This window comes from Tetrao urogallus (assembly GCF_951394365.1).
Source record: "Tetrao urogallus genome assembly, chromosome: 1".
NCBI lineage: Eukaryota > Metazoa > Chordata > Aves > Galliformes > Phasianidae > Tetrao > Tetrao urogallus.
Window position 1 is genome coordinate 187,907,155 of NC_136813.1, and position 26,260 is coordinate 187,933,414.

General features: G+C 39.9%; 1 protein-coding gene across 13 annotated transcripts in view; it reads right to left on the reverse strand.

Annotated features, from left to right (window-relative positions):
* Positions 1-26,260, reverse strand: part of CELF2 (CUGBP Elav-like family member 2) — a gene marked incomplete at both ends in the record, with an annotated part of 367,040 nt that overhangs the window by 50,928 nt on the left and 289,852 nt on the right. For all 13 annotated transcript variants that reach the window (XM_079532577.1, XM_079532586.1, XM_079532587.1 and 10 more), the window contains 2 exons: positions 9,590-9,724; positions 18,964-19,012. In XM_079532577.1, the coding sequence (XP_079388703.1) occupies positions 9,590-9,724; positions 18,964-19,012 (184 nt within the window). The remainder of the gene's footprint in view (positions 1-9,589; positions 9,725-18,963; positions 19,013-26,260) is intronic.

Sequence of the window (26,260 nt, forward strand, 5' to 3'; positions counted from 1 at the left end):
AGATTTACATTTTATTCTTCATGCACCCTTGGGCATCTTAAAGAAAAAGACTGTGAAATTAATGCAGATTCGGGCTGATTTTGTAATAATACCATGGCACACTAAAAGCTTAGCTAAAGCAACACAGACTTATTTCACTTGTGATCTCTAATGACTTTAAAAGTGCATTGATTTTCAGCTCCCTTAGCCTTGCACAGTTTGAACTTAGGTTTCAGAGAATAATTTAGTGTTCCACTCAATTTCCTCAAAACATTATTATTATTACTACTTAAAAGATTTCCAAATGAAGCAAATCTAAGCACTGAGAGGCTAAAGCATATTGTCGTTTTAGAGCTAATACATGAAAGCTACATTCTGGCATAAAAAATACAATGTTGTTGCCCCTGTGGCCAATGGGCAAAATTAACTACTTTGCAATCCAACAAGCAACAGATTGTTTGGTTTATGCAAATCAATTTGAGGCATAAAATACCTTTTCTTTTTTGCACCGTGCACCTGGTGAGATTATCAAGTCAAGACTGTATTCACATTTTAATCAAACAACAGTAAGAGAAAGCAATGCCTGATCATTACCCAAAAGCACTACATCTAGTCATGAAAATAAAGTCAATGCATTTTTGCATCATGCGGTACTTTTTTTTTCATTAATGTAAAAGCCCTTGGTACAGGACAACCTAAACTGGCTTATGTACCTCTGGCTGATAGGTAGTGTTTTAAAATCAGAAGAAGGATTCTTTTTAACGCAAACTTCATGGCAATGTCATGACTCTACTGATGATGTCTTACAGCTGTTTAGACACAACTACTATACTACCATTATTCAGCAACAAAGTCCTGTCAAAGAAAATGATGTAACGAATGGCTTTCTGTACAGCATTCTAGACCAAATGTGCGTAGAAGGGTAAATAAATTACAGTACCTCTGCTAGCTTCCATAATGCTGCTGTGCACTAAAATGAAAGAGGCCCAAATTTACCATTGAAGTAATCTCTCCAACAAAAACATTTCTGTTATTATCATTAAAAGAGGAAATATCACCAAGGGTTTGCATTTCTTGTCTTGCAAATTCAAAGGGGGGTGAGTACAAATAGAGATATACCGGATGACAGGCAAGAAACCCCATACAGCCTTGAGAAATATTGTTTATAACGGTCAAGAAACTACTTCATTCACTTCTCTTGCTCTCATTATCCAGGAGTGTGTAGCACAGTGACAATTACTGAATTGGAGGCTAAGAATGCATAAGAAGCATGTAAAATGTCAACAAAAATCAATAAGACACAGTTTATGCATTTATCACAATTTCTACCCAGCGGAACTGCTGTAAGTAACTTACTGAGAGATGTTGCAATTAGCAGGTCTCAAAAGAAATGTGAATCAGCAGAGAAATAAAGCTGTACTCTTCTCAAGATAAAGGAGACTTGCTCCTCCCTCCCTTAAGCTTTTTCTCTTTTTAAGCACAAAGCTCAGCTGCTGGGGACTTTCAGTGCCCAATGCTATGGCAAAACCTCCTTCCTCATCGCCCAGCCCAAATTCATTTGCTTGGATCCTGTTTTCCTTTGTTGTGGAGTGAAAAGACTTGTCGCTGATCTCTGCAAAGTGCTGCATAGCAAGCTACCTAGTTAAAAGAAACTTGTTCTCTTGGCAAGGGGAATGCTTGATAAACGAGGTTATGCAGCTTGAATACAAGCATTTGGAAACAGCATTTTATGGAGAAGATGGGACTGCATTTTAATTACAATTTGCCAGCCAAAGGCTACAAGGTTAGGTTCCCTTGTTATCTCTGGTCAGCAGGGTGTTTTCCACCAATGGGCAGTGGCCATTTGCACAGTAAATACCCAATTTGCTTTAATAATCATGGTAAAAATTAAGTAGACAACTTCATTTCTAAATCATCTGATAACCTAGACTTTCAGTTATTACCATCTAGCATCCCAATTAGATGCTAGCTAATTAAGTCATATTTCCAGACATTGTTCCAGACTAAAACGCTATGCGTATCCACATTTAAAGGTTGTGGTTTTTTTTTCCAGGTACCAAACCTGGACAATCACATGCAATATTTGTATATATTTTGTGTGCACATATATATTACTGTGTGGGAAACATGGGATCCTATATATTTTATTGTCCATGAAAAATGGAATCCCTTCCTTCTACATGATCACAGTGCCAGAATGGAGAGAAGCTAAGCCTACATAACAGAATTCAATCCACTTCATTGCTAGATTTGCACATGTAACTGAGCTACTGAGAAAAGCTGTTCTTGGATGCTTGTATTCTGTGCCTCCATTAATTTTTCTATATGGGGAACACAGGCATTTTACAAGGATATTTTTCTTGAGTTTCATCTGAAGTTGGTATTTAAGCACCCTTTATTTCACTTGTTTCAGCTAGATGAGCTCTGGCAGCCCTGAACTATCCCATACTCATCCTTGTATCTAAGGGGCTGGGAAAACATTCCCTTTTCAGCATACTTCACTCTGTATCTCATGGATACAGGTGGTCTTTTGGGAAAACGTCAGCAGCTTTAGGACTGTAGATCACAATTGTAACAGGACAAGTCTAATCAGATTTCATGCCTCATGGTGCAAGGAAACAAGAAAGATTTCCACGGCCTCTTACCTCATCACCTGAAACACTGCATTAATTGTAATGCCATAGGCCAAGCTCTCCTGCATCAATGGCTACAAGCAAACTATTTCTGTTCTACCATACCAAGTCATGATACTTCAATTTCTTCCTTCTGGAGCTACGGAGCTCAGACTGAGAGCAAAAGGACAGAGAGGGGATATTTCTACAGCTAATGTTTTGAAATTACTTTTGTTTTGTGAAAAAGATCCCTCTGTAAATACAGCCAACCTAAAAGTCACGTTCCAATTATTTATGACCTCTGGTTTCAAAATGTCAGGGATCACTAACTGAAGCAAAAGGGATGGAGAAAGGAGGGCTAGGAGCTTTAGTTCTATCTCCAAGGCTGTGTTCTCACCCCATACAAGAGCTAAGTGGTTGACTAGGGACAGGTTTCTTCAAGTAATTTTCTCCTTTCAGGCAGAATTGGAAGGAGGCACCCAGCCCCATCACAGAGCAAACTTTGGAGTGCATTACTGCATCTGCCATCTCAGCTAAAGCAACATCCAGACACACTGGGCTGGTCTTCTTTTACCCCTAGAGATAAAGAGAATTTTGAAAAGGCTGCAAAATTAGAGAAGCTTCCTTCTTGAACCATGCTACTGCATTAAGTAGGGCTTGATGCTTGAGTGACTGAATTATCAGAAATATTTCACAATGCCCAGCACTGCCCCATTTTAGCTCCTGCTTCACTTGGTTCTTCTCATGTCGGGCTTTCATAAACTGTTTTAAAATGTTTGCCTGCTCATGTACATAGTAACATAACATCAATAGTAGAGAGCTGCCAGTGAAGTAGAACATTTTAAAGAATGTAGGCCTCAAGGTAAGGGGTCTGATTTCATACCTGCACAAGAAATCTCCCAGATAAAGCTGCCAGTGTCTACCAGAGTTTTTAAAACAATCTGGAATCAGGCCAAGAGTTAAAAATGGAGGTTTAAAAAACATGGCATTAGAATTCTGGAGATGAAAGAAAGGCAGAAACAATCAATTAAAAAAAACCATATTTTATATATATACATATATGGTGACCCCTCTGATACAGAAGAAGGCTCAGGAGATTTTCAAAGCCATCCAAGCAACTGCAGCCTGATGCATGCAGGCTGCACAGCTGGTGGTGTAATGGTTTTGCTGCAACTTCTGAGTTAACCATAAATGAGATTTTTCTTCACTTTCTGCAAAGAAACAATAGTGAAAAGCTGCCAAAATACTCTTGCAAGAAGCATTTTGGATCCTCTGTGTTGGAAGTTGCTGTTTAAAGAAAAGATAAGGTTCAAGTAAAAGGCTATGGAAATCAAGCGTGATAAAAATAAGTTCTAGTTGGGCTAAAATATTTGTAGCTGAGACTGCAAAGTAGACATTCCCTTTTCTACACTGATATTACAGCACAGCCTGTTGGAAGGACCAGTGTGGCAGACAGCCTTCTACTGATACAAACCACACAAAAATCTCTGTGGCTTACAGACATTTCAGCTATAAATGAAATCCTCAGACAGTTTACTATAGAGACACTGCGTTGTTAAAAACTGCTGAATATACACAGTGGCAGGTCTGAGAACTCAGCCCACTGTAAAGTATTTTGAAGAAGTCACAGTAAAGCTTTTTAGTTTAGCATATCAGGCACATAACACCAACAGGAACATCCTGTAAATATGCCTGATCCATTCAGCTTTACTGACTTTTCTTGACCGTCAACCAGATGACAGATTCTAGATAAGTTCATGGTTTCCTCCTAGTTTTTCTAATTGGACAGTCAATTAACCACTCTGAAAAGAGCAGACTTCAGTGAATGGAATTGAAAGAGACCCAGAGTAAATCAGGTACCAAAGACCATGTTCTCAATGTCCCTCCTGCCAGAATAAAAAAATAAAATCATTGGAATTATTTCATTTCAGACCTCAATCTGGGGAAGGATTGCTGAGAAGATTCAAGAATGGAAATCTGAGACTGAGGACTACTGGCCACAGGCCAACAGACACTGGTCAACAGGATGTGTTTGCTCCTTCCCAGCTTTGGAAAAGTTTCACTGGAGGAAGAAAATTAAATGTGACATAATGAGTGGAAAAAGAAAAATGTTACCACATTACAGCAAAATAAATAAGGCACGGAGGTGCCTTACTTACTGAGGAAGTAAAATACAGAGAAGTAAAAAATGCAGCACTTCCACAGTGCTCTTTTCCCATTACTTACTGATACAGAAGTCAAAAGGTGCTCCCTAACCCAGGCTGCACCCATGGTGGCACTTCACATTACTTCAGCTCACAAAGCAGCAGTAAATACCCATAAGGAAAAACAAACAGGCGTGAAACTTCCTCATCTGTCCTTCAGTGCAGCTAGTTATGATGCAAACACTAATTTTATTTTATTCATTCATTAAGTAAATCCCTAAATCTGAAAGTTATAAATGGATTTTTGTGACAATAAATTGCCTGACCATGGTATAATTCTCCATGTCATCCTGCTCTCAAAGCAAACAAAGAAAAACAATTCCCTGCAATCAATGTGTCCAGAAACATTTACTTGTTCCGTGTGCCTGGTGAGATTTTGTTAAAAAATCATACAATTGGGAAACTGGGAGGTATAGGAATGTATATTTGGGGGCATTTCCACAGTGTTCATGGTATATCCAATTGTCTGCACACGTTATTAGCAGGTTTTCCCCAGAGCACACTATTAACCCAGTTGACTTGTTTCTGCTATCTGTTATACAAATCTGCACTTAGCAATACAACCGAATAATTTGCTGTGCAGTGCTCCTGTGATGAGGATCAGAGGAATATATATATATATTTTTTATCATCATTATGGATGGTAATAATAATTCCTAGACTGATACAGGGATATCGATCCACTTATCTAAAAAATATATATATATATATATACATATATATATATACATGAAATTATAAAGCTTGAGGAGCACTGCTATACTTATTTTAAGGAACAGAAAAATAGATGATGAGAAATCAACCTATGGTCATATTACACATCAGTAGCACAGCTACAAATCAACCTGAGGAATTTCTGGCTACTTTTGCACAGTCCAGCTATCACTGAATGCTGTCTGTGTTGGCATCTGTGGTCATGTAGCCATGTGCTCAAAGTCAGGAGGTCTGAAAGTTTCCTTAAGCCTTTTACAATAAGTGATTTAAAATCTTAATCATCTGAGGCAGTTCACTCCTGCTTTTTCATGATAATGAAGCTTAGCACATGATATCACAATCATGAATTTTTGTAAAGCATACTTAGCTCTTCAGAAAAAGTGCTGGATTAAACAACCCTGCAGGCTGAATCCTTCTCTTTGAATAATGAATATAGCACAGGCAGCTGCAAGCTTCTTTAGATAGTCCCGTGAACCCTGCTAAAGCAAAGGCCAGCCTGCATGGCTGTTCAGTCCCCAGCTTCTTTATCGCTACAGCCAACGGGGCTTTAATTTTATTTTTATTTTTATTTTTAATACTTTTCTCAGCTAGGAATTACTCCTTGCCAGCCAACTAATTCCACAGGGACTATCTTACAGTTTTTGGAAGGAAATGCCTCTTGGTTGCTGCCTATTTCTTGTAGCTGGTCAGAATATAAGAAGTTACAAATGATTATTTCTTAGATGGAGGGGCAAAAAAAACCCCAAACATTGGGAAAAAAAAAAAAAAAAAAAAAAAAAAAAAAGACATAGGGAAAAAAACTGTTTCTTTAAAAAACACTGCTCCACCACTGGAGCTCTGTATCATTATTTTACTCTCATTTTACAGATGAGTTTCAAATACTTGACAATAGGAATTTGGGGATGAAATGCTGATGGTCCATTATCAGTAGGGACAGCAATGGGTGTGACTTTATTAAAGTTCTGTCAGCTCTTGGCTATAAACTACAACAGGAATAACCAGTTTGATCCCTCACTTTATCTTATTACTTATTTAACACTCATCATGAGTGTTATATTTCCCCTTGCTGCTGCATGAAGGGATTTCTTCTTGCTACTGGAACCATGTGGTTCTCTAAGATCCTACATCCCACCTATGAGTTTACTACACACTTCTATCATGCTAGTGGTATGATTGCTGTTGTAGCACAGGCATGACCAAAAAGTCATCTGAATGTTCTTTACTCTTTATGGTGAAAAAAAAGACAACAACAACAAAAATTTGCAGCACAAACCAAAACTGTTCTATTGAACATTGTAACCTCATGCCATTCCTTGCAACTGTCTGCTGGTAATCAAGATTATTTGCCTGAATCCTTCAACAAAGCTCACAAGTTGGCATAGATACCAATGAGTATACTCCTCAAGCTGTTTTTGTCCAAGATACCATGATGTACATTCGTTATGCAACTGAAAAGAGATGCCAAACAGAGTTTATTGGACCATATTTCCATTTCGCTGCTGTGAGCACTGTGCGTTCCCGAAGGCTCTGGCATCATAAGGACAGTGTTTTCCTAAGACAGTGACTATTTCTCATTCACCCCCCTGTGTCTGGGAGGGAAACACATCCGGACTGGTGCTGGGAGAACAAACATTGTTTGTGGCAGAGAGAACTAACATCTTGAAAATGGTAACATGAATTAAAACTCATTAAGTATCAGAACTCATTACAAAGATTTAACTGTATAATTCTCCTTCTTGCTTTAGTGAAGCAGCTTTTCACCCTGTGCTTTTTCAGCCAAGCTCCGTCCACTGCAGATCTCCCTTAGCACTTTTCATTTCAGCTTTGCAATACCAACACTTTGCCTTCTCTCATGGCATGGTGGTTTTGAGAAGCTGATAAACATCTGCCTGAAAACCTGGTTGGCACAGCTGAACTCATTTTCAAGTGTGAACATGGGTGTGTAGAAAGCAATTCGAGTTTAACAAGCCATGATGCATGAGGGCATGACAGAATATCAATCGTGATGGTGACCGAAATAAATCCGAGTGGCAGGGAGGATACAGCTCTGCTGAGACTACTGGTGTGTGACCTACCTGCACTAAGATCTTCACCCTCCAGCAGGAGGGAGCAGCATATTAACTCTACGGCTATGCTGGCTGGCAGACAACACTGCTCTGCCTGGTACACTGGTGACATGGCTTAAAATCTCAGCTTCTGATTCTTGTGATAGTGCTGTTCATGGTAGAATAAAACTACACGATCACCCTTACACTGTTCAATTTCATAATTATCTTTTCTATGCTCGTAGTATATCCAATGCCTATTGAATAAAAAAAAAAAAAATGCAGTGGACTTTCAGCAGATCCCATTTCTTTAGTGGGTGATTCCAAAGAGTCAATTAATTCTTTTGTGACTCAAGACATCTCATGCCCAGATCTTGTTATTTTAGCACTTACTTAGCACCTTTCCCAGTAGTGCCTTCCATCATCCTTTCTCTGTGCTAGTTACAAAGTGAAATAACTAAAAATCAGAACTATTTGTTTTCCCTCAGTGTGGGGTCTAGTGGTCTAGTAGATAATTGCAGTGCTTGACTCTATCAGTTAACATTTACTACTGAGCCACAGGAACCAACCTCAGACCTTTATTCTGGTCTTCCCCAAGGCAAAAGCCATGATCCTGATGCTACTCTTGCCTGAAAGGACTGCTGTATGGCAGCCCCAAAAATTTTGGGGTTGCAGTCTAATCGAGTACAAATGCAAATATGGAATTTTCTTGAGGCTACCTATTTATTGTCAGAATATCTTTTCAACAGGCCCTTCAGAAATGTTATGTTTTCACACAGTGCTGTGAAATATACAGTAATCCATGCAGCTTCCCCTGCTGAAATGTATAGACTTTTTAAACGAGCTGGGCTGCACACAAAACCCTCTTCTTTTCAAATCTAGGCACAAATTGTTGCATGAGGTACTGAGGATTCTAGAGCCTGCAGGAAACAAGCAAATCCAGAAGGAAAAAAAAACCCGCACATATATATCTACATTTCCATGCAAGATTGATCCAATTATTTTTTTCTGTGACTTTTGAAAATGTAATAAAATGCATAAACTGTGCTTTCTATGTTTCTTTTATTTATTTCTACAGAAACAGAAGTGGTGATGTTCCTCACAGCTCCGCACTTGAAATTACTTGACTCCCGGTGCTGTCACATGACAGCAGCTCATGCCTCAGCTGCTTTTCCCACTGAAGATGAGTCTATGCCCTATTCCACTCTGTACCACACAGTGCTGAGTTTGAGGAAAGGTTTACAGCCTGAGAATAATTTCAGGTCCACATACCATAGATTTAATACGCATTCTGCAACATCAATATACATTTATTTTTCTTTTTTATATGTTTTCAGAGAGCCTTTCCAAAAGGCATTTCTGCACTCAGAAGTGGGCACCACCTATCAAAGCCTGTGCACTCCATTTCCAAGGTTCAGGTCAGCTGCCTGACCACTCTCGGTGGTGCTGTGTAACACCATTCCCCTGTTTTTTGCTTTGTGATAGGGGCACAAGCATTACAAGTTCTTTTAACAAACTTTTGTCTAGATAAAGCTCTCAGGTTCAAGCTCACCTCTTTGTTTCTGAGTTTCAACAGACCTATGTTTTGCATCGTGTTATAAAAAACACAGGAATTGAGGAGATAGTGCTACAGTGTGGGCCAGTTCCCATGACCCTATAAGTCTTCAACCAGTCATTTACAGTCCTTTTTTTTTTTGTGGCCTTATGGTACAAAGAAGAAATGGGGTCAGGGAAGGATCTTTGATTCTGTGAGAGCAGAAAACGGAGGGTGCTTTCTCAGGGTGCAAAGGAACCTTTCCAGCTAACAAACAGTGCGATAACACAAGTTAATATGTTGGCACCAAGACCTTTCTGACACTGGAAATAAAAGGTGATAATTTCAGTCGCTGTGAAAAGTTCATGCGGATACCTTCATCACGTGGGACGTATTATGGCGTAACCTCTAGCTGCAGACAGCAGCTGTGCCTACCCTGACTGTGACACAGAGCTTCCAATTAGCACTTAAGGAAAGAGACTTTACAGACTGCACACTCACCTCTGCTCAGCCCATCAGGTCCCCGAAGGATTCTGCATTCTTCTATCTGGCCGAACGGAGAAAACATCACCCTGATATCATTCTCATTACACTTCTTCGAAACCATTCCTATGAACAATTTTCTGTCTTCCACAGCTAGAAGATAAAAATAATGAATGAGCAAAGGCCATTTCATCTTTTTCCTGTGATCAATGCTTCATTACCACATCAAACCGAGCTCCAGTCATGTGAGTCTGGCTCTGTAACTGAAGACAAGTCCTAAGGCAAACACTTTATACTTACAACCTCCTTTCCCCCCCTCCCACCCTCACCCAAAATATCTCATTTTTCTTTATCTCTCTGCCTTTTTTTAGTGGTGGTTGCTGTTTATATAACAGATTAATTGGCTGCCATAGTCTTTCTGCATATGTCTCCTTACCACTGCTTCTAAGAGAAAAGCATCCTCTGTTAGAAAGAGTAAAAATATCTTTGCATAGATTTTAATTCAGATAAATTCCCTCACCTCCCTCATGTATGAAAGAAATCACAACAGGGGTGAGGGTAAAGAGGGGATTGTGCACGTAATGATACAAGCTAATGAAAAATATTCCTGAGAAATGTTTTGAGACAGAGGCTCCTATCTTTGCTTTCAATTTCATCCAACTTAATGAGTGGCACTCGAAAGGCAGGTGTGTAACCACTGCTCTGGAAAAGGAATGCATTAAATTTTCCTTCTTTCTTCAGAGTGACACAGTTCTCTCTCCTCCAAGGGGACAAGGCATATTCTAGGACAGCACCTCATCAAGGGGACTGCACAGTGCTTTCCAAGAAGCAAACTCCTTGATCTGTAATGATGCTGAGTTTGCAAGAAAAAAAAACACATGAAAAAGGTGCTTTACCTGAATTATTGGTAGAATATTTTCTGTCTGTACTGTCACCCAAACCAGCATAAGCTAAACTGCAGTGGCAGGACTCGCTGGTCCTGTTAATCAAACCTAAATTTACAGGTCTAAAGCTGCAGACTGTCGTCAAAAATGAAATAGGTCATCAAAATTTAATGCACCCTGGAAAGACTTAAAATGTTAACACACCATCCCATCTGTATTAAACCCCAAATCTAAGTGCTTATTATACAGCATATCCACCATTGCTTTCTTCTTCTCTTGAAATGGCATGTAAATCCAATTCACCGTTAATGAACAGACTGTCAGAGTTTGCAGGGATGCAAAGAAAGAAGGAAAGCTTTACTCCAGAGAGTCTGCAGTGCACTTACTTATTTCTATTATTGTGCAAATTATTTTTGTAATGAAGTATTTTCATTTCTGGGCCTACCAAAAAAAAAATATCTTCCCTTGTTCCCCAACCCATTCTCCTTGTATTAATATGAGTTTGTCAAATGGAAGAAATTGCAGCTGAGGAAGAAGAAACTGCATCTATTTTCATAGGATTTTATTCGTGTTATACTTCAACACTTTAAGTGCATTTAATAACAATAAAAAGAAGAGGTTCATGTTTATTGATCACAAGAGAGGTATTTGAAGTAATTTTTCCTTAGAATTGCTGAATTTAAAAAAGCACTTGTAGCTTTTATACAAGCAAGCATTGAGATCATGCATTTTTCAGAATCCAGAAGACCAGTCCCTCTCACTCAAGAAGCTTGCAAGAAAGTTGGTGTGAATTTAGTACCCAGGAGAAGTTTTTTCTCAGCAGATTCCTCAAGTCTCAACATTTTCATTCAGACTTTACTTTGGGGTTCCACTGTCGGGTTAACCTTTCAGGAAGGGCTAACAAATGATGAATGCACAGATGAACCACGTACACACAGACCAGCAGCTGAATCATGGGGCTGCAAAGAAGATATGCAGGCTGGGATCCAGATATATGTATGTCTTTCAGTGAAACTTTACACTTGATTCATAATACATAATTACTATTGATAGTGCAGATAATTATGTTGAGGATGGTGGAACTGAACTGGTTTGCTTGCAGCCATAGGGAGAGTCTTGGTACTTTGCTAGTGAGAAGATGCTTATAAATTGGCTGCTTAAAATTCCTATATGTATATATATATATATATCCTTGACTAATCTCTATAAGGAAGGTCCCCGGACAGCCTGGACAGCCTTGTCTGAATTGAATTGTAATGATGTCTCATACCACCAACTGAGGTCAGGTCTGGGGAAGTCTAAGCATAAGCACTGCCTTCTGTTCTGCCTTTTGGGTCTCTTAATTTCTGCCTGTGTGTCTTTTAGTACCCACAAAGTTAAAATATGAGTTGATTTTAGACTTGAAGTCCAATGCAGGTCTACTCAAAGAGTGACTGAATCCCAGCATTCTCTTAAAAGTATATTCTAGCAGAGCTGGACAAATGTCAGCAATGTGGTCACAAAGTAAGGAGCTGACGGTCCTGCTTGGGTGCAAGGACGAAGAATCAAATCAAAGAAATTCACAGAGACATAAAATTAAGAAGAGATTTTTCTCCCTGCCTTACAAGTAGAAGCTGTCAGGATGCAAAGGAGCTTCTCTTCTCTCTACCCCTCCAAAGCAAATGGGAAGGCTTTGTTTTAATTTTTCAAAGAGTAGCAGACAACTAACTCCCCTCCAGCCTCCTTCAGTATCGCTAGTAAACCCATAAGTACGCTGTTGAACTAAGACGATTTGCAGGTTTTCAGCTTCAGGGTGATTTTACAGTAAATTAAACTTCCAGCTCCCGTGTACTGTACATCTTGAAAATGCAGATTTCAGAAAGAATGCTCAGAGTACAGAAAACATATTGATATGATAACGTGCCCTGCATTTGGTGCTATTAGTCAGTGTTGATTAGCACTGAAGCTTAAGAAAATTGCTATTCAGTTTTGGCCAGGGGCCCAGCATAAAAAACATTTAAAAGGGACAATTGTCAGTATCAAAATGACATGCTTTCACTCCACCTCATAGAACATCTGATATTATTAGGCTGACGTAGTTTTAAACTATATATTCTCACATGGAGAAAGGAATGCTTTTTTACCTGCACATGATTGGCTGTCAGGATTTGTTTCTGCATCCTTGGTCAGCCACTTCTTCCTTTCTTCCTAAAAGGAATACTTCCCTATATTGCAGGTGTGGTGTGAGAATGAAACAGAAAAAGGATCGTAAGAAGAAGGGGTCAAATGTATTCTGAGTATATTACCTTGCCTGGGCACATTGTATTGCACCCACAGACTGTACAATGAGCTCAACATCAGGTCCATGCAAAACACCAAAGCATGGAGATTAGAAATGTGCTACCCACTGCTGGCTAGAGAAGAGACAGCAGTTTCTGAAGCTATTTCCCCTATCTTTACTCACCTAAAATTTCCAGTTCTGTCTCAGCTAAAAGGTGATCTATTGATACCAGTGTCAAGAGATCAGCTCCTCCAAAATCTCCTCTCACAGTGAGGCACGATGACTTGTTTCATTGGAGCCTACCCCTTACCACAGACAACAGATGGGCTATAACCTTTCAGCTGACTCTTGACCCTAATATACACATCCTCAGCTCAGGCCTCAGAGAAGGAAGAAATACTCCTACACAATGAATGGTTTCAATAATTCAAAATCTTGAAAATAAATGCAAATTTTTTTGGTAAGCATTTTTTTTTGACATCGCCATTTTTTTTACTCTTCTCAGAGTTCTGGTTGTACCTTCTGGCTGTTTCACAACACTGTTGTAATGTAAAGTAGATCCCACTGGCCAAAAGCAGAGAGTAGGATGAGATGGCTGAGTGCTCCACACTGATGGAGAAAAAACAGTAAGAGGGTGACAGTGAACAAGGCCTGAAGTTCCAGTTACACGAAGGTGTGAAACTGCAGAGCGTTCTGAGCAAATAATTATGGGATTCACCTCTGAACCATCCAGACACACAACGAATGCAGGGCAGCTATTCTACCTGAGCAGTTAGTAAGACATAAGCAGTGCTGTATCTGGGGTGGGATTCTTCTGCAGGCTTGTGGTGAATTCTGAATGAAGGAATCCTGTGTGACAAATGGCAGATATCTTTTTTAAAACTAGAGGAGTTGCTTTCTTAACTCCATTAAGACTAGCTCTGCGGTGACTAGCAAAGGTTTCTTGCTAATACGCTTGAAGAGAGCTATGGTAGCCATCAGAAGCTGGAAGAAATAAAGTCTGCTTCTGCTCATGGGGCTACTTTCAAACCAGAACCTCCTGCCTTCCAACAGCACTACATTCAACTTGCAGAATAATGGCAGCTTTCCTCAGTTTGCTCCATTAATGAGTATTTTGCATGAGAACACTCTCCCCATTTCAATGTTCAGTGTCTGGATGGAGATCAGTGATGAGTGGTGTCCCACAGAGGTCAGTGCTGGGACTGATATTCTTCAATATCTTCATCAGTGACACTCACAGTGGGGTCAAGTGTACCCTCAGCAAGTTTGCTGATGACACGAAGCTGTGGGGAGCAGTCAACATGCCAGAGGAACGAGATGCCATTCAGAGAAACCTGGACAAGCTTGAGCACTGGGCCCAGGTGAACCTCATGTAGTTCAACAAATCCAAATGTGAGATCTTGCATCTGGGTCAAGGCAACTCTCACTACCAATACAAGCTGGGGAATGAAAGGATTGAGCACAGCTCTGCTGAACCTGGAGATAATGGTGGATGGGAAGCTGGATATGAGCCAGCAATGTTTCCTCACAGCCCAGAAAGCCGACTGTATCCTGGGCTGCATCAAAAGAAGCGTGGCCAGCAAGGTGAGGGAGGTGATCCTGCCCCTCTGCTCTGTGCTGGTGAGGCCTCAGCTGGAGTACTGTATCCAGATGGGGAGTCCTCCGTGCAAGAGAGACATGGACCTGTTGGAGTGCATCCAGAAGAGGGCCACAAAAATGATCCAAAGGATGGAACACCTCTCATATGAGGGTAGAAGAACTGGGGCTGTTCAGCCTGGAGAAGAGAAGGCTGCGAGGTGACCTGAGAGCAGTCTTTCAGGATCTAAAGAGGAGCTACAGGAAAGAAAGGGACAGACTCTTTAGCAGAGTCTGTGGTAACAGAACAAGAGGCTTCAGGCTAAAAGAGGGTAGATTTAGGTTGAATATAAGGAAAAAGTCTTCTGCATTGAGGGTGCTGAGACACTGGAACAGGTTGCTCAGAGATGTGGTAGATACCCTGTGCTGGAGACTTTCAAGGCGAGGCTGGATCAGGCCCTGGGCAACCTGATCTAGCTGTGGTGTCCCTGTTCACTGCCAAGAAGTAGGACCAGACGACCTTTAAAAATCCCTTCCAACTAAGGATTCTATGATTCTATGGTTTCACAGTTTGCAGCTTATATTAGATCAGTTGTGCTAGCTCAGGAGAATAAAGGAACAGGGCTTATTTCCTGCATGGTACAAAAGAATTAAATCCTGTAATAATAATAGGAAATCTCTCCTGCGACTACAAGAACTTTTCTTCCATCTTAGACACCAAAAATTTTGTCCTGAAAAATCATTTATATACCTCATACAGTGGGAGACACACCTGTCCATGACAGAGGGGTGGAACTAGATGATCTTTAATGTCCCTTCCAACCCAAGGTATTACATAATTCTATTCTATGACTCTACAATCTCCTTATTATACATTATGAGGGCTTCAGTCAGTTAAAGAGCATGTTTTCCATCCAGAAGTTGTGTCTCTTTTGAGCAAATAATGAAATAGTTAATTATGTGCAAATGGTTACATAATTTTTTTTTTTCATCCAGAAGGGAAGAGGGAAAAACAGACTTTTTATCCCTACTTGTAAGCCTGTGAAAAACCCTTGTGCACAATCTGTCAAAGTCACACCTGGATCTGGAGCTGCCTGCATTAATTATCAACTTTTCTATGTTAGTGCTAACATATGGCATTTAATTACTCCCTCCAAATCGGCAACGTCGTGCCATGTAGAATTTCAAAATTATTTCTTCAAGTTTCCACTAATAAAATAAACAAAAATAAATGATCCGATCACACAACTAACTCTCCGCCTTCCGTTTCTTTCTTTCTTTCTTTCTTTTTTTTTTTTTTTGAAATGATAAATTTTGTAATTTTCCCTCAAGTGTTGAAGCACTGATCCATTTGAGACTACCCTGTCCTCAGGATATGTTCCCAATAGTATTAACAGCATTCAAATGCTGATCCTAGAAACATTTAAGCACTTGCTAACTAGTAGCATGATAATGGCCATCTAAGAGCCAAGCACATGTGTAATGTGTTTTTCTGCATTACAGTGCAGATATTTCTTCCTTTTTGAAACATAAAAAATATCCTTAAGCAGCCAAGTATTGTGAATGATTATCAGTTAAAATGAATCTATTAATAGTGGAGTCTTTGAAATCTTGAAGCCATGTTTTTCTGGTAGATATTCCTTAACTGAAACTTTGTAGATGGATCAAGAGACACAACGGTGGGCGGATTAGAGGTAATGGGTGACAAGCACAGGACACACTACAAATTCAATCATCTGAGAATTTTTCAGGGATGTCACTTTTCTCAACAAGGAATGCCTTTTCAGAATCCTCCAGAGTAAACAAACTAATTAGATCTAAAGGCAAGTCTTTCTCCATCAGCTCTACCTGCTAAAAGCTCAGTGGGACAATTAAGCTTTGCTTCATGTGCATGAGCAGAGATAACTCAGATACATGAGCTACCATTCTCCACCTTCACTCCTGAATGCAGAGAAGGAACAGAGATGATTGCATGGATCTATCAGCCACTGAAAACCTATCCAGAAGAAAATATATCTTCCGGTTGCTAATAAAGTCTTAATACTGCAAAAGAACCCAGGCACTTGGTAAACATGTAGAAGATGCCTGTTCTAAATTCTTCTCCCCGTTTCCATAAGGTAAACTTGGCCTTTTGTGCTAAGGTGTGGGTTAACAAATTGATCTAATAAAAACAAAAACAGCGGTGAGGAACGAGGGAACATTTCCTCATAGCACTCCTGGCCTTGGATGATCATTACAATCTTTGCAAGAAATTCAAGATGTGCAGGAGTCATCTCATCACCCAGAAAATTCTTCTGTTTGAAAACCTCTGTAGGCTGAATGATGGCCACCTTCTTCTCATCTGTGGAAGTTGAATGGATCTATCTAGCCCTTCAGAAATGTGTGTGATCTCAGAAGAATTGCAACAAGTGTTCAACCTCTCTCGCATATCTTTTTCAAAGTTATTTGGACAAAACAATTAATTTAATCTCTTTGAAACATGAGAAACACGCCTTCACCTATAACAAGTAGTGGGATCCTCCATTATGCAGAAATCAAAGTGTTTCAAGTATTCCTAGCTCGAACACTATGGATCATGAAAACTAAGATATCTTGGCATATCTTCGTTCTTTTCCCCTTTGAACTTACCAATCTTGTTGAAGGTTTGTACTCCTTATCACTTTGCTATTGGCAAATAATATATCTCAGATGGATAGCCTGGAGCATATGACAAACATATGCCAAACAGGCCTCCACATTCTCCAAGCATGCAAACTCTCACCTCCTCCATGGATCCTACTCCTACGCCCTGTCCTTTTGAGAAGCTCTGCTGCTTTTCTTATCATCATGGTGTTAGTTCACCTTCTGTTTCCTCAGGCAATAAAAAAGAAGAGTTCATCTCCCCCAGAAAATGCCTACCAGAAGCATATATGCCCTCCAGGAGTATGAATTCATAAAGGTATTTAATTTGACAGTGATGATTGTCTTTGATTTGTTGATATGTTTTTGTTAAAGTATGGAGAAAGTCAAGAAAAAAAAAAAATTCCAATCCTTCATGATTTTCATGCTAGAGATAAAAATTGGTGCAAGACAATAATATTCCCACAGTGCAGACAGGAGTATCATGAAGATAACCTCAGTCTAATAGCAGTAGCGAGGGGCTAATTTACCCTGCTTTGTAAGGACTGCAGAGCAGGACAGGACTTGCACAATTCCCCACAGTGCTTTGCTGATATGTTCAATCTTCTTCAGGAAGAAAAATGCAGAATGATCTAGTAATTCCTTTGGAATTTACTTTGACCCACTGGCTCTTACATTTCTAATCTGCCAAGGTACATGAGGTGAAATCTGTTCTTGAAAGAAGAATCCATAGAAGTTATAAAGACCTTGGTTTTCCCTAAAGGAAAATTTTGCCCAATGCAAGTGCAATAAATACCATGGAATGAAATTTTGATTCCAACAGCAACCATCTCACTTGATAGAGTAAGGCCTGAAAAGTTTGGTCCTCCTGTCCACGCAGATGCCTTTGCCTCTTTTCTGAGCATTCAAAGAAATTGCTGCTAAAACTATTTGTGGACAAGTCAAGAGAGAGAACATCACTCCCTTGCATACAGATGATGGCTCTAATCTCTCATGTTTGTGACCAGTTTTGTTTTGAAAGTTGTCATATAGGACACCTAGCATCGTGTGAAGTTTCAATTTCTTTCCGAACTTTGTAATCCTTGGAGAAGTCTGAAAATGGGATGCACTACAATTAGCACAAAAGAAGCCTTAAAAAAGCCTTGCAGAGAGATTTAGAGCCCAATCATAATTTACATTTGCAGGTATGTAGATCTCTAAGTGCACGGCTTCTGCCCTGATTACTAATTAATGAGGTGCAAAGATGCCTGTTGGAGGAACCAGCTCTGATTATGTGGGCCTTATGGGAAAAAGAAGCTCTTGCAATCTAAGAAGGCAGATGATATCTTTAACGTGCATTTTAGAAAATTACAGGAACAAATCAAGGGGCAAAAAATACACATGTATATATTTTTAAAGAATCACACACAGTCAGGCTGCGTTACCATCCGATTATCTTATTTCCTTGAATACAAACCTGGCATGTTTAATAGATTTAGTTGCTGTCTATTTTGCATGTCATATACATCCACTTAGGCAGTAACCTAGTATTCTGAATGGATATTACTGTCATTATAGCATTCATTTTACAATCGTTGAGAGGAATAAGTATACAGAGAGATGCAAGGTGGCTTTCCCAGTTCAGAACTAAGCATATCATTAAAACCTAAATTTGGTTCAGATTCAGAACAGCATCATTCTATAAAAAGTAGGTTTAGCAAATGTTTAAGGTCTATCAGCTGCTTACATTATATTAACATTAGAATGGTTTTTGTTTCTTTATTTTTTTCCTTTTCACTATTAAAATTTCATATCCATCTCACCAATATCAGGTACTTTTGGATCACTTCACTGCCAGAACACAAGTGAAAGAAATCTGTAGCATGGTAGTTCATTAAATTTGAAGATAAATGGGAGTTGAGAGCAGGTCAACATCTTTCCTGATCTGTCAGATGTAGGGAAACAGCCTCATATAATTTTCACCATACAAGAAGTAAAGCAAAAACTCGCACGATGTTTTGTTTTCTTTAGTGAAAAGAGATCCACAATTACATAGAAATAAATTAAGCACATACCATTGGACTTTTCACTATCTGCAGGTTTCATCTGAATAGGATGATGCATCTAAAAACAAAAATGAAAAAGAGTAAGGCAGGTTGGACAGTCATAAAAATCAAGAACAATGGCTTTAATGACGGGCTAAAAGGATACATGGTCAATATTAAACACATTGCAATGGTATAAATTCAAAATAACACCATATAATAGGCTTTTAAGAAAAAAAATGGTAAAGGAGCATTTTATAACGAGGAAGATTAAAAAAAATAGATCACTGGGCCCATAGGACTCATATAAAACTTTAATTTGTTACATCTAGTTTCAGAAGACCTCTAAAGTTACAACTCTCATTACTTTATGGCATACTTGGTTTCTGTTTTACCAATTTCTTTTCTTGAGCTCAAACACTGCTGAGGCTGAGATGCAATTTCCAAGTAACTGAAGAGCTAGCAAGCATTTCAAACATACTCAGAGGAGTTTATCTTGACAAATGAACTTTGCATGTAATTAAAAAAAAAACACATGCAGATTCTTTCATGACTGAAGAGGAAGACTTGTATCTCTTAAAATAGCTTCTTATAAATGTTTAGTATCTTTTTTTTTTTTTTTTTTTAATAGAGTACATTATACATTCATTCATAAAGCTTCTGTTGCAACACAGTACAATTCTGGCTTCCATAAAAAACCTTCCTTAATAAAAACCATAAAAAATCCTAATACTTCCTTTTCAATCTTTTCCTCCATTTGTCTCCTTTGTGCTGTAAATGAAATCAATTCCCGTGTGCAGTGTGCTGTTCTGTACATCACATGACATCCTACCTTCACACACTTCATGTGGTGTTTGTTTTGCTCTCATTGCTAAGTGATGATTCTCCCCACCTTCAATTGTTGGCAACTCCAATAGACTTTTATATATAGACTCCAATAGCATTTTCAGTGACATCAACACAACAACAACAAAGTCCTCTCTGATTAGAGGGCTATTTCTACTGGATACTGCATGTGTCCAGTGTGTTGGACTCAGGGAAATTTTGTTATAGCCTCTCAAATACCATTAGAATGGATGCTGCATTGTGTTTCAACGTGGGAGATGGTTAGGCTTGGAAAAAACCCAACTCTTTCTTCCACAGGCTCTACAGGACTGCACAAACCTTAAGGAAGTATTGGGAATGCTGTCTTTTCACTCTTCAGAAACTCTTCTCCATTTCACCTAAGCATGTAAAAAGATCTATGCTCCTTCTGCTTTTGTAACATCCTTCAGCACAGTAAAGCTGAGCATTGCCTGAAAATGTCAGTGGCGATTCCATTTTTTTAATAAAAGAGTATTATGACACACTTGATGTTGGAAAACAAAAACAGCTGAGCATGAACATCTATGCTCCCATATCAAATGCACTTTCAAAGCACCACAGAAAAACACATCTGCATTGCTTTTGGTGGAGTCACTTAACCTCCAGGGACATAGTTGCTGGATTCTTTAGTAAACATAAAATATTGCCATGAATATCTCCATAAGATTTATTCAAAATCCATAATGCTCTCTGCCCCTACAAATCAACATATTCCTTGTGCTGCTTGCAAAACTCCCTATTGTTCCCTTAGGAAAAGGCAAAGCCACAAGGTTGATGTAGTCACCAGGATGCATAAATTTGCTTCAATTTTAACAGCTCTGCTCTCCTTGAATCGTTTGTTTCCCAAACGGACTTAAATAGCCCTTCACTTGTCTGCCACCAGTCTTATTTGATCTAACTTAAAGAAAAAAGGGAACTTAGATTGTACTCTATCTTTAACTAGTGCTTAACATTTATCCTGGCATCAGCAATATGCTGAGAACTGCAGGAGACCTTAAATTCATGGAATGTGATGCACTATGTCCACTGAGAAAACAAAAGCTGAAAGGAAAAAAGGTGCCACTTGCTGCAGTGCATCCATTGCTCGTGTGTTCCTGCAGAACCACATAAAGTTGAAGAAATCAAGGAAATAAAATGGAGTTGTTCAGATGCATGTAAGAAGATGCAATTAAGAGCAGCAAATAAATTAAAGATGAGGTAGTCAGATATGCCTCCTGATACTAGAGGCCCAGAAGGATGTAGGTTAATTTCCATTAACTACTAGAAACATCACTTCCTAATTCACTGTAAATTTGGGAATACGAAAGCTATAGGAAAAGAATCCATTCAAATCCTTACATAGAATCTATCTCTCTGCCTACCTGCATTTTATGCCCCTAACTAGATATACTTCGAATAAATGCAATTTTAACAATGCTAAAAATCCTTCACTTTTCAAACCACCTGAACTGGAGGTCTTTGGACCAAATTCATGTACACAGGTTATTTCCACAGTACCATGGTTATTATGCAAAGATAAGTGTTACCTGGCAAACACAGTTACCACATCAGAAATTATCCTCTTCTGTTTTGCATAATTACTTCAAGTTCATTAAATCAGTAAGCTGTTATGTTTGCAAAGAAAGAAGTAAGATTTAACAAGATGTTTCAACTGGGCGTTGACTTGATTTCAGAGGTTCCTGCTGAAAACCCATGGTCCAAAGTCTCACCAGTAAGCCTATGTCAGAAGGAATGCCACTGTGCTTAACAGTATTTTATCAGTGCAAAACTAATAAAAGATTCAGATCAGGCCTGAAGGGTTTAAGCCGCAGAATACCCATGGTAAAATGGATGTGATACACAAACATGGCTTCAGTAAAGAAGGTGGAAAAATATGTTACTGACAGTTTGATAACATGAGAGGGCTCATGTTGAAGCTTGTTTAACCCTGACCATCACCAATTGATACATTAACAACCTTTAACACTAGATTCAATAAAACATGCCATTTATAACCTGAAATGGGTTTTACAGAGTCACTGGTTCGCATCTCATTATTGAACTCATTGCTGACCTCTAGAGACAAGTGCCGTGACAATACATATTATAAGCACTCTACCCGTAAAATATTTAAACGTAGGTGTAGAGAAAAGAAAAAGGAAAAGAGAGAAAAAGAAAAAAGAAGAGGAGAAGAGAAGATAAAAGGAGAAAAGGGGCAGGGCAGGGAAAAGGGAAAAGGGAAAAGGGAAAAGGGAAAAGGGAAAAGGGAAAAGGGAAAAGGGAAAAGGGAAGGGAAGGGAAGGGAAGGGAAGGGAAGGGAAGGGAAGGGAAGGGAAGGGAAGGGAAGGGAAGGGAAGGGAAGGGAAGGGAAGGGAAGGGAAGGGAAGGGAAGGGAAGGGAAGGGAAGGGAAGGGAAGGGAAGGGAAGGGAAGGGAAGGGAAGGGAAGGGAAGGGAAGGGAAGGGAAGGGAGAGGAATTGCAAGGTGTGCAGTGAGTAAGAAAATTAAAGGGGCAGAAACAAAGGCTAAAAGGGTACTATCACTCTACAATGAGCAACACTGAAAATAATCTGTGTGTTTTATATCTTGCTTGTATAACTGTAGGCTATAAAATAATAAAATAGCTGTGCTTTCTCAGCCCCTCCAAAAGATTATAGATGATATAAACCTGTTTCAAATTAGATGCCACCCACTAGAATCATGTCATCTACTAAAATGAAGGATTTCACGTCTTATCAGAAAGCTGTTATTGTAGCTATACATCACAAAGCTGTACACTTATGGATCTCAAGGTAAGTGATTTCTCACTGTATCATGTTTTCATACAAAAAAATCCCAAAAAACAACAAAACAGGAAGTGTTTATTTCTGTGCTTGAAGAAAGCTTTGCTTATAAAAATACAGTATGTGAGAATACATATTTGCAGTTAATAAATAGGGAAAAGTGAGAAAACTAACTGCAGCAAATACATGTTAATATCATCCAGCACTCAGACCCTACAATGGAAGAGAAAAGCACAGCTCTCAGGCAAGCTCTTTCCGAGAGTGGCCAGCTTTCCTAGAAAGCACTGGGCATGGGGCTATCGCAACCCAACTGGAGAACAGGCTGTAAGGAATAATTCCTCCTTGGCAATATGTTAGAGAGCTCTACTGGATGCAGTTGAACAGTCAGTAACAGCACAGCTCAGCTTTCCTCAGCCCTGTTTCACAACACAGTGGGCAGATGCGTTGGCCAAGCCTGGCAGTGCCATGATGCAGCATCAGCAGTGAGATGCTCCATGGGAGGCTGGTGCAATAATGGAGGTCACGGGAAGCCCAAGGCCATGCATGTCACCACTCCTGCTTGGGCTCACCCCAAACTGGCGTGTTGGTGTGGTTCACAGGGTAACCAAAATCGGAAAGGGAAAGAAAAAATTGTAAAACATGGAATCCTGATCAAAGGAAAACTTGAAATCCACCCAGTGGCCATGTCCAGTATAGCAGTTGAACCAAGCCATGGCCTACAACTACAACTGAGGACTTTTTATCTTTTTTTTCCCACCTCTTCCTGAATACATATCATTGTATGTAAATGTAACTTAATCAGAGAAAAAAAATCACAATAGAGCAAATAAAAAACCACATGAAGGCATAGATCCTCTCCAGCTTTAGAGCCTCACCATCATCTTTTCAACAACAATAATGCTATCCATTTGCATTCTTGTCAAAATCATGTGACATCTGCATGGGAGAAAACAAGCCAGCTAAGAGTCTATTTCTGGCAAAAATATTGCAAGGAAATTAGATTAACCTGGGTGGAATTCTATCTGGGAATTTGGAGTCTGTCGTGGTGATTAAGTCATCATTTCTGTCAGATTACTCTAATCGGCTGTCAAATATGATTCCACAACCCCATCTGTAACTTGGCATCCTCGTTATTCAGCCGATGTTACCTTCTGTATACAAAACAAACACCAAACAAGGAGGTGTGTGCAGCCTAGCATTTAGCAGAGTCATTAGCTGTGATTACTATTGTGTGCTTTCACATTGCACGACAACATCAGCTTACAGCTCCTTTTATTTATTCACAGGATGTTGAGAATCAGGTGCAATCTTAAGCACCAAGCTCTTGGGGTGAGTTGGGAAGAATTCTGCCCAGGCAGGGCCATCATTGGCATGGAGTGAGCCACCACCATCTTACCAGAGATTACCTAAATCTCATTTTCCACTTGTCAATATGCTTAGTGGAAGGATGGGCACCTGCTTTCCACTCATTTTCTAAGGGGAAATGGTCTCTCAGATGTACTAGGCAGGCTAAAGGCTCCTTATGAACAGAACTTGATGTGAGACAAGTGAGGTTTGTAGGCTAAGGAAGTCAACACTTTAAATGATATGCAGTGGTGTAATAAGAGGTATTTTATTATATATGTGAGTATCGCTGTTTTAAAGAGGATGGTAGTGATTCAAAATTGGGAAATACCTTTAAATGAAATAATAATAATAAAAGGAAATAAAAGGAGCTGATGGGCTCAGTTTGCTGCAGTTGTGTTGAGTCTGAAATTTCAGTACCTTCAGCACCTCAGAAAATCTGGCCATGTAATTAGACTATGAAAAATCATTATTTTATGATCCATTACAACAACACCTTCATGCATGATTAGTACACCTATTAGCAGATTTGATTCTCTATTCCTGCCACTGCAGATTGCACAGGCCTCAGCTTGCTTGCATTATTCCTGATGCCTCAAGGGAAGAAAAGCCCCCATCAAGGAAGGACTCTGAACAAACATAAACCTGCCTGTGCCTTTACCAGTGCCTTAGCACTTCATTCAGATATCACCACCTAAAAGTCCTTTGAACAACAAGGGAACTTAGGGAGTGTGTGCGGAGGATGTCATCCACGACTCCACATTGGAGATGTCTTACAATTCTTCATCAGCTTTCTTCAATCCCTTAAAGTGGCCTGCAGATTTCTAGAGCTCTCAGCCCTCTTCAGACCTGTCCCCTTCCTCTCTTCTCTGTTATTTGCTATGGCTATACGTGTCTAGCTGTGCCCTAGCTCAGTTTGTCCCTTACCTGTCACCATCACAGATCACGTCACAGACCAGAAACAAAACACAAGCTCAACCTTCTCCCAACCTGAGGGTAAATTTAAAGTACTTGGATGACTTCATTCAGACCACATAAACTGCAATAGGATTAAATGATGACAACCTGCATGCAACTTGTCATTTCTAGCACTTTGGGACTTGATTCTTGCTATAATCAATCACTGTTGGAGCCAAAGGGGACTTTCTTCACATTTTACACATCTCAGAATCAAAGAATGGTAGGAGAGATTGGGGGAGAGAGATGTCAGACCTTCAGAAGGCCCTAATATTCTTCTTGGGGGAAGAATAATAGATATATGGACTTTTTGAAACCAGTAGGAAAATGCTGACAAAAATTATAAGGAGCAGCAGAGACAAGCTAAGGGCATAGGGAAAGAAAAGTGACCAATGAGGCTCCAGCACTGAAGAGGATGGGAAGACTCTAGACTTGAAATGAATATAAAAACTTCTTCAGGCTGGCAATTAGTGCATCCAGATGAATTAGAACAATAGTGCAAGGAAACTGAGAAACCAAATTTCTACCTACCACTTTCCAGAACACCTTCATCAAATCTGGAGGTCAGAAAGGAAAGTATGAACCAACCAAAAAACTGAGGGAAAAAGGAAAAATGGTTCACAAGCACCAGAGAATTAAATAATTTTCAGTGTCTTTGTCTTTCTGGGTTACCACGTACAGACACCTTGGCCTCCCAGCCCCCATTTTAGCTCTTGGCTCCCAAGTTTCTCAGCAGGGTCCTTTTGGAGGATCTCTTGATCATATTTCTCATATCACAGAATCACAGAATCACAGAATCACCCGGGTTGGAAGGGACCTCAAGGATCATGTAGTTCCAACCCCCCTGCCTAGCAGGGCCACCAAACATACACATTTAGATCAGGTTGCCCAGGACCCCGTCCAACCTGGCCTTGAACACGTCCAGGGACGGGGCATCCACAACCTCCCTGGGCAGCCCGTTCCAGGGCCTAACCACTCTCCTCGTAAAGAACTTCCCCCTAACATCCAACCTAAATCTTCCCTCCTTCAACTTGGATCCATTTCCCCTAGTCCTGCTATTGTCAGCCCTTATGAAGAGTTTACTCCCCTCCTGGGTGTAGGTTCCCTTCAGGTATTGATAGGCTGCAATGAGGTCGCCCCGCAGCCTTCTCTTCTCCAGGCTGAACAAGCCCAACTCCCTCAGCCTGTCCTCATAGGGGAGGTGCTCTAGCCCCCTGATCATCTTAGTCGCCCTCCTCTGGACCCTTTCCAAAATCTCCATGTCTTTCTTGTACTGAGGGCTCCACACCTGGACACAGTACTCCAGATGGGGCCTCACAAGAGCCGAGTAGAGAGGGACAATCACCTCCCTGTCCCTGCTGACCACCCCTCTCCTGATGGAGCCCAGGATCCCATTTGCCT